Source organism: Bidens hawaiensis, unplaced genomic scaffold, assembly GCF_021521415.1.
Source record: "Bidens hawaiensis isolate Kalapana, Puna unplaced genomic scaffold, B.hawaiensis_p1.1 tig00003857_1, whole genome shotgun sequence".
Lineage (NCBI taxonomy): Eukaryota > Viridiplantae > Streptophyta > Magnoliopsida > Asterales > Asteraceae > Bidens > Bidens hawaiensis.
In genome coordinates this window covers 1,356,142-1,367,603 of record NW_027491222.1, presented here as the reverse complement: position 1 = coordinate 1,367,603, position 11,462 = coordinate 1,356,142, and the positions used below count along the sequence as shown (strand labels likewise).

The 11,462-nt window shown below is 32.5% G+C and overlaps 1 protein-coding gene across 1 annotated transcript; it reads left to right on the top strand.

Moving 5' to 3' along the window:
- The first annotated feature begins 3,982 nt into the window (after positions 1-3,982).
- On the top strand, positions 3,983-4,897 carry LOC143624548 (uncharacterized). Its single transcript, XM_077095161.1, has 2 exons — positions 3,983-4,007; positions 4,266-4,897. Exons 1-2 carry the CDS (start codon positions 3,983-3,985, stop codon positions 4,895-4,897), a joined length of 657 nt encoding a protein of 218 aa, XP_076951276.1.
- The last annotated feature ends 6,565 nt before the right edge of the window (positions 4,898-11,462 follow it).

Sequence of the window (11,462 nt, the reverse complement as noted above, 5' to 3'; positions counted from 1 at the left end):
TGCCTGAAAACAACAAGAAGCAACCGCCACCGTGTAAAGCCACCGGCTCTTCATCGTAAACTCCGGCCACCGGATAATTAATCAGGACTTGGGAATTGAATTGAATTGAATTGAGACAATTTGATTGAATGAAGAATTTATAGCACTCACTGACTGTCTGACTGACTGACTAAAATCTTATTATATTATTATTATTATACTCTCCTTGAAAATAATATAAAATAATAATACTAATACTTTCATTTCAGTTGAGTACAAGTGTCTGAAATTACATGATTGTCCTTGCTTTCGGTTAATTTCTTCATTACCCACATGAGATAAGGCATAGAGCGTGGTTAAATATATATATATATATATAGATTATTATTATTATTGATATTTTAAAAAGTTTATGAGAAGCTAAATACCGAATAGTTGTTGGTGCCTATGTTTGTGTAAAAAAATAAAACGTGGCTACGTTTATTTGAGTCTTTAATTTTTATTATATAACGTGTTAGTGGACAATATGTTATTAATAGATTAAAACTCATAAAGACAAATAAATTGTAGCATACAACGGTCACCAAAAGTATAGAGATTATATCGTTAGAGATTTGGAAGTCTAATAAACCATATCTAATGTGTGTATCTCAATTCAGTTTGAGTTTGTCTCTACTCTCTTTACCTTTCATACTGAGGGTTTCACTTGCCCGTTGATTTCATCTGACGTCCCTGTTGTTATTTTACACAACTTAAGTCACAATAAAAGTATTCAGCCTCCATTGTTATTTACACCACTAATCAATATACCTTTTCTCTGTAAAGTTGCTCGCCCCTCATATAGACTCACATTCATGCTTAATGTACTTCCGCTATGAACACAATATCGTCAACAAAAAACAAGCAGCATGGAACTGCCTCAGTGCCTCCTATCAACTTAGACAACTCATTTCTATATATTGGTGGAGGCCTACCTTCACAAGTAAGAGGAAGTAAGAAGTCGGTATTCCCCATAAGCGTGAGAAAACTTGTTTCAATCTTAACATACATATACCTAATTATCTCTAAATTTATTAAATGAAAACTATTGTTTTCTGAATTAGACTGGCATTGACAACCAACAACACCACTTTGATACAAAGAGACTTAACATATTTTAAATTATAGTGACAAATATTAAATATATAAATTCTTTTATTAGAAGTAATGAGAGTGGTGGTAGATTAGGCAAGTGCTTTCTAGTAGTTTCACATACAAATGCTTGTGGCAACTACATTCGGATAAAGATACGTTTCACACTTTCAGGTGTGAACAACAGAATTTGCTCAACATTGTTCATGTCATTCCAAAAATCCAAAAGTTCTTTTTAGCTTTTTTGTATTTCTAATTTACACTAAATAAGCATTAACTAAAAAAAAAGGCTTCTTATATACTTAACTTTTAAATTTTATAAACTTAATATATTAAAGGGAAGTGAATTTATAAATACAAAAATTATGGAACAATTGACACTCATAAGTGTGGATTTTACTTGTGAAAAAACAAACTCAATTGTTTGTTGCCTGAGTGAAGACTTTATGGAATACCCATCTAGTAATTACTTTATCAAGACACGATAAACCGTGAAGTTCATTTCTCATCGACAACTAATACATCTAAACACGATGATAGTGTTTAAGGTCGAACACTTATTATTACAGACTAAATATCTTTGATGTATGCGACCAATATTATAAGTCATTAGATTTGTTTATGGGAGTTACGAAATATTTACTTAATATTATACTAATGAGCTTAAAAACATTACTTTTTTGGGTTGTTTTAGACTTTGTTTTCTATGAAAAAATAAGCTCTAATTCATTACGAAACTCAATTTAACATAATTGTGGCAAGGAAAACTATGTGAAAGTGAAATGTTATGAAGTAGAAGAGTTTTTAGCAAGCATTATTCTTATGTAGTGGACTATTCATTTTAGCATTACCCTAAATTCTAACCCTTTTTGTATAACATATGATGGAACTTTTATATATGCAACAAGACAAACATTAGTGCCCACCATAAAACATAAAACATTGGGAATTTGAGAAAATAGATAGTGTAATTTGTCCTATTTTTTACCCGTACAAAAGAGTTTAACTGCACCTCCTTCATAGTCCTTTGCAGTGATGGTCGTTTTTTCTGTTAAAATATAGTACGTTCCTTGCTTTCCAATGTGACCTTCAAAGCTTTCTTATGTTTCGAAGGCTTTGTGATTCTTTGGGGAGTGTATAAATTTCTCAACCAAAAGAATCAAATCAAGAACTCGCGCGTCAATTACATTACCAACCATCTAAATTTTAACGAACTATTTTATTTATAAACTACTTTATATTAAAGAAAAAGTCATACATAGAAATTTTATTGATAGAAACCAAAAGGATTATTATACATAATTAACTTGAAGTAAAGAATTATGATGTTCACATAAACACTTGGTATATAATGTTATATAATACAAATTACAATGTTATATTTCTATCTTTTTTTCCTTCTTGCTACTTTTAATTATATTCCATTTGTTACGTACACGTGAATCGTATGGTTCTCACTCATATATACATAAAATTGCACTTATTAAACACATTGCAAATTTTAATGCGTATATAAATTTAGATGTATTTTTGTAGTTTTTAGAAAAAGAATATATCCATTGATGTCTTAAAATACGATAGAACAGTAAATAATTAAGTATTATTCGATCTTAAAGATTTATACTTCTATCAATAAATAGAGAACTTGATTATACTATGTAAGAATAAATATATGGATATATATACTAATGTATGGCCCTCATATCATTTATATTATAATAGATCAAAGTTAATTAATTATACCTTATTATTATTAGCTAGGTAATTGTTGATAGACCAAATTATCCTTTCTTGCTAATCAAGGGTTCTCCCTTGGTGTACATAAATATATGAAGAGGCTAATTAACATCATACAACATAGCCCTAAATTTCACATAAGAATTCGTGACCCTCTCTCTATATATATTATTCGGTTTCTCAAGAACCCTAATCCTCTTCACTAATATACATCCTAAAGGGGAACTCGACCAAGCTGACTATCATGTCGTCTAGATCTTTCTCATCAGCCGTGGCTTCTCTCTCTGGTATCTATGTTTTCTATTACATATATGAAGAACTGATCAATATGTGGTATCAGAGAGCTATTGATTAATCAGTTCTTCATGTCTTCCATTAACTAATGATCAAAACCGGAAGACATGGACTAAAACCTGATAAACCCTAACAATTTTCGGTTTTTTTATTAATCCGTTTTAATTTTTATTATTATTAAAATCCTAATATAAGAAGCCCTAACAATTTTTCGTAACTCGTATCTGATATAAATTGACGGTTTTTGAAATCTGATAAATTAACGATGTTCGTGTTCATGACAGTTTTTCGAAAATCCAATATAATTTGGTTCAAGATCTGGATTGTTATAATGTTTTACTAAATTTTTTACTAAGATTTAGACCAAGATATTTCGAATTCTGTTAACTTAATAAAGGAATTACTTTGAAAATAATCAAATCTTGGATAAACAAACAATCCCTAAGAATCCAGATCAAACATTATTAATTGTTCATCAACTTATGGATGTATGTGTTTACGGTTAAAACAGTTTTCGGAAAACACTGAGTTTCCGAAAACATTAAACCCCGAAAAGGCATTAAACCAGAAAACTAAAATTCTCGAGACTAAAATTTTTTTCGTGAACAGTACTTAAAATATAAACATACATATTAATTAATTTTACAAAACATACAAAAAGCTTAACTTAAATGAATGATGATGTACACTTCTGCCCAAAGGTGATGTAATACATCTAACATATTATTCAAGTCTAAATACAAACTGTGTTAGTTTAGCTTAAACATGATTTAAATGTATTACTTCTGCCCAAAAGTGATTTAATTGATTTAAATGCAAAACTAACTCGTGCATGATTAAAATGGTTGTCCCACTTCTACCCAAAGGTGATGTGTTACAATTGTTTTGCACATATACTTAAGTAAAATTTAATTATGCCCAAATGTGATTTATCTTTTATTTAAGTAGAATTTTATTAATTATATTAGTCTATTATTTTGATGTTAATAACAGACATTTATTATCACATATTCATAATTTAAATGGATCTTATGTATGCATGCATTAGTTTAAATTGTCCCTAGTTCACTATAAGTTTCTTCAAGTTTAGTATCTTAACATTCACATATAAATTCCAATAGCAGCTCCGAATGGTGGAATCCCATCATTAACTGGAGATAACTTTGCTGACTGGAAGGACTCTCTTATGCTTAATCTCGTCTTCCTGGATTTCGACTTTGCTCTAAACGAGGATGAACCTCCAGCACTAACCGCTGAAAGCACTCCTACTCAACACTTATTGTTCGAAAAATGGAAGAGATGCAATCGTATGTCTCTAATGCTTATGAAAAACTCCATTAGCATGCCCATAAGAGGATTCATTCCAGACGCTGAAAATGCTAAAACCTATCTGGCTTCTGTGGAGGAACAATTCAAAGGAACGTCTAAGGCGCATGCTAGTACTCTTATTCTCAAGTTGGTGACTACTAAGTACGATGGAAGGAGTGGCATGCGTGGGCACATTATGATGATGAACGACATGGCCCATAAGCTGATGGGGTTAGACATGGAGATCAGTGACGGTTTTCTAGTGCACTTCATCATGACCTTTCTTCCAGCTGCCTATGAAGCTTTCAAGATCAATTACAACACCCAGAAGGACAAATGGACTATGAGTGAGCTGATTGCTATGTGCGTGCAAGAGGAAGAGCACATGAAGATGGCCAAACCTGATTACTTACCTTGCCACCAGTTCAAAGAAGAGGAAGAACGCTAATACAAGAAAGGAGTTTGCTAAAGTTCAGAAAACTAACACAGGTGCCTCAACTAGCTCTCAGAACTCCACTAGAAAGCCTTTCTGCAAGTTCTGTAAGAAATACATTCATAAGCAGAAGGACTGTTCAGACTTTAAGGAGTGGCTGGCTAAGAAAGGTAATGATCTCTTTATGATACTTGAGTCCTATAATTTAATTGTTCCTGCTAATACATGGTGGTTTGATCTGGTTCTATGGTTTATGTGATCAATTCTACTCAGGGATTCCTTTCAATCTGGAAGCTGGAAAGAAACCAAAAAACACTAAGACTGGGGAATGATAAAGAACTTGAAGTCAAGGCTGTGGGAACTTTACAATTAATAATGAAAACTGGTTTATGTATTAAACTTTATGATACCTTATATATTCCTGAGATTACTCGGAATCTTGTATCAGGTCCAAAGTTAGACATGGACGTTTTGATGTTTCTCATGGTCGTGGCAAACTTACTATTTCTTTAAATTCTCAAGTGTTTGGTTATGGTCTTTTGGATGGTGGTCTTTATAGATTAGAACTAGATGATAATTTTCTAAATCTTTGTTGTCATATAATATTAATGAATCACTCATAAAGATTAAAGAGAAACGAGACTTAGAGACTTCTTCTATGTTTTGGCATCAACGTTTAGGCCACATCTCATGAGACCGGTTAGCCGACTCGTGAAGAATGAAGTCTTACCACATCTTGATTTCACTGATTTTGGAACATTTGTCAAATACCTTAAAGGCAAAATGACATAAGCAAATAAGAAAGGCGTCACTAGGAGCTCTAATGTATTAGAACTCATTCATACTGATATTAGTAGTCCTTACCCCATTGCTGGCATAGCTGGACATACTTCATTTATCACTTTCATTGATGATTATTCCCGATATATGTACATGTATCTCATTAAAGAAAAATTTGAATCTATTCCAACTTTTAAAGATTATAAAACTAAAGTTGAAAAACAATTAGATCGTCAAATAAAAGTTGTCATATCAGATAGAGGAGGTGAATATTATGGAAGATATACTGATGTGGGTCAGGCCCTGGTCCATTTTATGAGTTTTGTAAGGGCCATGGGATCGTGAACCAATATACCATGCCAGATACTCCTCAGCAAAATGGTGTCGCTGAACGGAGAAATCGAACCCTTATGGATATGGTACGTAGTATGTTAGCCAACACTAATTTAACTCTATTTCTCTGGACTGAAGCCTTAAAAGCAGTCGTTCATATACTCAATAGAGTTCCTTCTAATTCTGTCCCTAAAACTCCTTATGAACTTTGGACAGGAAGGAAACCGAGTCTTAATTATATGAAAGTATGGGCCTGTATTGCTGAAGCAAAACTTTATAACCGTTTCCTAAAAAAACTTGACCCTAAAACTGTTACCTGCTTCTTTATCGGGTATCCTGAAAATTCAAAGGGTTATCGTTTCTATTGTCCTTCCCATGTCACTCTTATTGTAGAAACCAAGTGTGCCATGTTCCTGGAGGATAACAAGATCAATGGGAGCAGTACTAACCCTTATGAAGAATTGCAAGAAATACAAGATGCGGAAGACTCGTCGATTATTGTAACTCCGGTTATTCCTCTTGTACCCCATGCAATTGAACCTTCTGCACCACCTTCTCCACACTCAGAACATGTTATAACAGAAAATGAAGGCACGTCAAACACTCAAAACCAAGACAACGTTGAACCCGCTAATCAACTCAGGAGGTCATCTAGGTCTAGAAGACCTACTTACTTTGATGATTATGTCACCTACTTGACTGAAGCTGACACTGGAAAGCTTAATGATCCTATCTCTTATAATGAAGCCATGAGAAGTGATCAGTCTTCTGAATGGAATAAAGCAATGATTGATGAGCTTGACTCCATGAGGAAAAATGACGTTTGGGATTTGGTAGAATTTCCCAACGGTGTCAAACCCGTAGGATGTAAATGGGTGTTCAAAACAAAACTTTATCCAAATGGGAACGTTGAACGCTATAAAGCGAGATTGGTTGAAAAGGGCTACACTCAGAAAGAGGGAATTGACTATCAAGAGACTTTTTCACCTGTCTCTCGAAAAGATTCATTAAGGATCGTTATGGACCTAGTAGCTCACTTTTATTTAGAGCTGCATTAGATGAACATGAAAACCGATTTCCTGAATGGTAATTTAGACGAAGAGGTGTACATGAAGCAACCTGAAGGTTTTAAACCTGAAGGTCGAGAATATCTAGTCTGTAACCTCAAGAAGTCAATATATGGGTTGAAACAAGCATCACGTCAATGGTACCTAAATTTTGATGAAGTAATGAAGAAACAAGGTTTTGCAAAGAATCAAGTGGATCAATGCACCTACCTCAAAATGAGTGGGAGTAAGTTTACTATACTTGTCCTTTACGTAGATGATATTCTATTGGCAAGTAATATTTTAGACATGTTGCATGAGTCGAAGCGATTACTCTCGCATAACTTCGACATGAAGGATCTCAGAGATGATTTTTATGTTATTGGCATCGAAATTCACCGCAACAGACACAAAGGGATCTTAGGATTATCTCAAAGGGCCTACATTGACTGTGTCCTTACTCGTTACAAAGTGCAACATTGTAACCCAACTTTAGCTCCAATAGTTAAAGGAGACGTTTTCGGGGCATTCCAATGTCCAAAAACAGAGGTTGAAAAGGAGAAAATGAGATTGGTACCTTATGCATCAATAGTCGGGAGCCTTATGTATGCACAAGTTTTTACTCGCCCAGATATTGCTTATATTTCTGGAATGTTAGGCCGTTATCAAACTAATCCTGGCCTTGAACACTGGAAAGTAGCTAAGAAGGTGCTTCGATATCTTCAAAGGACGAAAGACTACAAACTGACTTTATATAAGAAGTGATAATTTAGAATTGGTAGGTTATTCTGATTATGACTTTGCTAAATGCAAAGATGACAAGAAGTCTACTTCGAGTATATCTTTATGTTAGCAGGTGGGCCCATCTCATGGAGGAGTCATAAGCAACGGTTAACGACAACTTCCACTATGATGGCAAAATACATAGTTGCTTATAATGCTACCTGTTGTGGAATGTTGCTTAAAGATCTGATCTCTGGACTCAAATTAGTCAATTCCATTTCTAGACCATTGAAGCTTTATCGTGATGATTCTGCTGCCGTTAATTTCTCGAACAGTAACAGTTCGACTGGAGCTGGATCATATCTTGATACAAAGTATTTGTTCGTGCGTGAATGAGTTGAGGAAAATAAACTTTGTATTGAGTATATTAGTACACATAATATGCTAGCGGATCCGATGACTAAAGGTCTCCCACCTAAATTTTTTGAAGAACATGTTGCTAATATGGGATTTACCGAAGACCTTATTTAATTGCATATTGTACGTATTTACATTTTATTTAATAAAATTTCCTCAGTTTTGATTTTGTATGTCTCTTAATATGTTCTGAATGCATAATGACATATAGACAAATTATTGTACAAATCAAATATTTGAAGGGTTTACTTATATAATTTTGATCATAACTACTTAGGTTTTAAACAAGAACTGCAGTATGATTAATGGGGATCTTGAGCTGATGTTCAATTCAGTGACTGTATTTCTCTGCTCTAGTTTGAGTTTAAAGCTAAAATGAGTGTTAAAATATGCAAACTAATCTAATGCTCATAATAAATGATTATTTGGCCACGTGGGAGAAGTTAAGAATGAATGTATGGATATATATATATATATATATATATATATATATTTATATTTATGTATGGCCCTCATGATCATTTATATTATAATAGATCAAAAATAATTAATTATACCTTATTATTATTAGCTAGGTAATTGTTAATGGACCAAATTACCCTTTCTTGCTAATCAAGGGTTTCCCCTTGGGTGTATATAAATACATGGAGAAGCTAATTAACATCATACAACATAACCCTAAATCTCACATAAGAATTCGTTGTCACACTCCAACCTACGATGAAAATGCCGGGGCGTGAACTGATTGCTCACAGCTTTTCAAAGGTACTATCATGCAATATTTGAATATCAATATCTATTAATTGAATTCAATTATCAAATAAATCAAATACAAACAAGTACATAATTATACAAAAATATGAATTTTATATTTCTTGATTAAAATATTCTTCTAACTAAATTATTCACTAAGTCTTCACGAACCTGCATTAAATTCTACGATAACCTGCATATGCGTATAAAATAGAATATTTGTCAACAACACATGTTAAGTGAGTAAAACACCAGTTTAAAACACAACAATAATAATATATAGTAAATAAAGAAATATGCAAACTGTTCCTGTGATAATAAACAGTTAAGCCATATCACATAAACAATCAATCAAACCATAAAGAAAGGTCTCAACCAATCCATATAAATGGACATTGGTTACCAAGCATGGACTAAACCGTTGCCATAAAAATGGACATCGGTTGCTGAAGTAAGCAAATAGCGTTCAAATAAAGCAAGTAAGCAAATAGCAAGTTAGGCATAAACCGATATACACACAAGTATTAACAGTTGCGGTTTTTAATATTAGATAATAGTTAAATACATAAGATACGCACATGTCCCCAAAAAGGTTTAAAATAAGTAAAAAAAAGGGAGTGAAGTACTCACCTTAGTAATTAAGCAAGAGATACGATTCGTTAAGCTATAAAGGTGGATCAAGCTCTTTGAGACAGTTACCAACAATATATCCTAGTAAAGAATAATTGCTGGAATATAAATATGGATTTAATACAAAGCTACGACTAGATAGGGAATTCGGGGTTTGATAATCAGGTATGTTCTTATGAAAGTTAAATATTAATAGATTTATTATTAATCTTATTATCAAAGTTTTATACTACGATTTTGATTTAATTATATAAAATACTTAAAATACTTAAATAAATATTTATAAATCTTTATAGCTTATATAAAAAGTTTATTTTAAAGGTTTAAAACTACAAATAAGTTTAATGTATTTATATGCATTTTTATTATTTAATAAAGATTTCCTTTAAAATTAATATGGTAAATAAAATTAATAGATAGTAATGATTTATATAAAATAAAACCTTTATAAATTCTTTTAAGAATATAAATACATATTTATATATTCTATATACACACATATATATAGCGTGTGACCAAAGTTCGAAAAAATGATCGATTTATATGTCAGTTTTAATCGTATAACGTTTATTTAATAATTAATATTAACTATATTAAATTACTAAAAACCTTTTAAAGTAAAACAAAAATAATAAAAATAAATAAGAAATCTGCCATGGCCCGGACTCGAACCCGCGCCATGGCCGGCTCAAGAGAAAATAACCGCACACACTAGCCACTTGCGGTGGTGTGTTATTTGGTTTATAACTTAAATTAATAATGTTTAACCAGTACAGACGAAAACCCCTAAATACAATAAGAACCCTAGATATCAAAACGATCAAATCGTTCACAGATTATTCAATTATCGTTAGGGGTTTTGCCGAAAAACGAACGAAGATCGTAATAATGTGTTTAATTACCTTATTTGATGCTTAGTCACAGATCTACTAGCTCGAAAACCCGACGGTAGAGGGGGGGGGGGGGGGTCCAAGAACGCAATACAAACAGCTATTATGATTTAATTAGATAGGGGGTATTGACGGCAAGGTTGTGAAGGTACTATATGTGCGTTTAATTGCGTTATAACAAACTCTAAGGTATAATACCCAAAACAAATTAGGTCGGCTTGATAATAAGTTAATACGAATAAATTTTGATCGATTATACCATAATAGGGGTTTCGGTGAGATCGCTGAGCTTAAGGGAACGATATCCTCAAATTAATTCCAACATTACAACGAAAATTGTGGTTCACGAAACCTAAACGGGTCACGGGATATGGGTGAACGGGTTTGGATAATAATAATATAATAAACTTGCCAGATTTACATTTTAGACCCTGCAGTTTTAATGTGGAAACATAAATGGCTTAATACTTAGTTTAGGGTTATAAATGAACATAAATCAAAGTTATTTTGTACATAATAAATAATTATAATAAATAATTAAAATATAACAATAGTTACTTGATAAACGCGATAATTTTACTGTAAAATTTCCCGAACATAAAATGTGTCGGGTAATGGGTATAAAATATAAATTTGGAAAGTTCATGTTGTTACATTCGTTACCCTCTCTCTCTATATATTATTCGGTTTCTCAAGAACCCTAATCCCCATTACTAATATACATCCTAAATGGGAACTCGACCAAGCTGACTATCATGTCGTCTGGATATTTCTCAACAGCCGTGGCTTCTCTCTCTGTTGTGACAGGTATGTTTAGTTGTAGGTTTATCATAATATTCATGTTTTTCTATTACATACATGAAAAACTGATCAACATACTACTTGCCATAAAACATATTTTGAAGTTAATAAATAAACGGGTAGACAAATCAACCCGGGAACCTGCAAGCCCATTGAAAAACGACCTGTTTTATTTGCAAATTCACACTCCTATATTTCTACTTCTTT

Coding starts and splice junctions, on each gene's coding strand:
- LOC143624548 (XM_077095161.1), top strand. CDS start 3,983: ATGGTTGTCCCACTTCTACCCAAAG. Junction 4,008..4,265: donor TGTCCCACTTCTACCCAAAG/GTGATGTGTTAC, acceptor TTCCAATAGCAG/CTCCGAATGGTGGAATCCCA.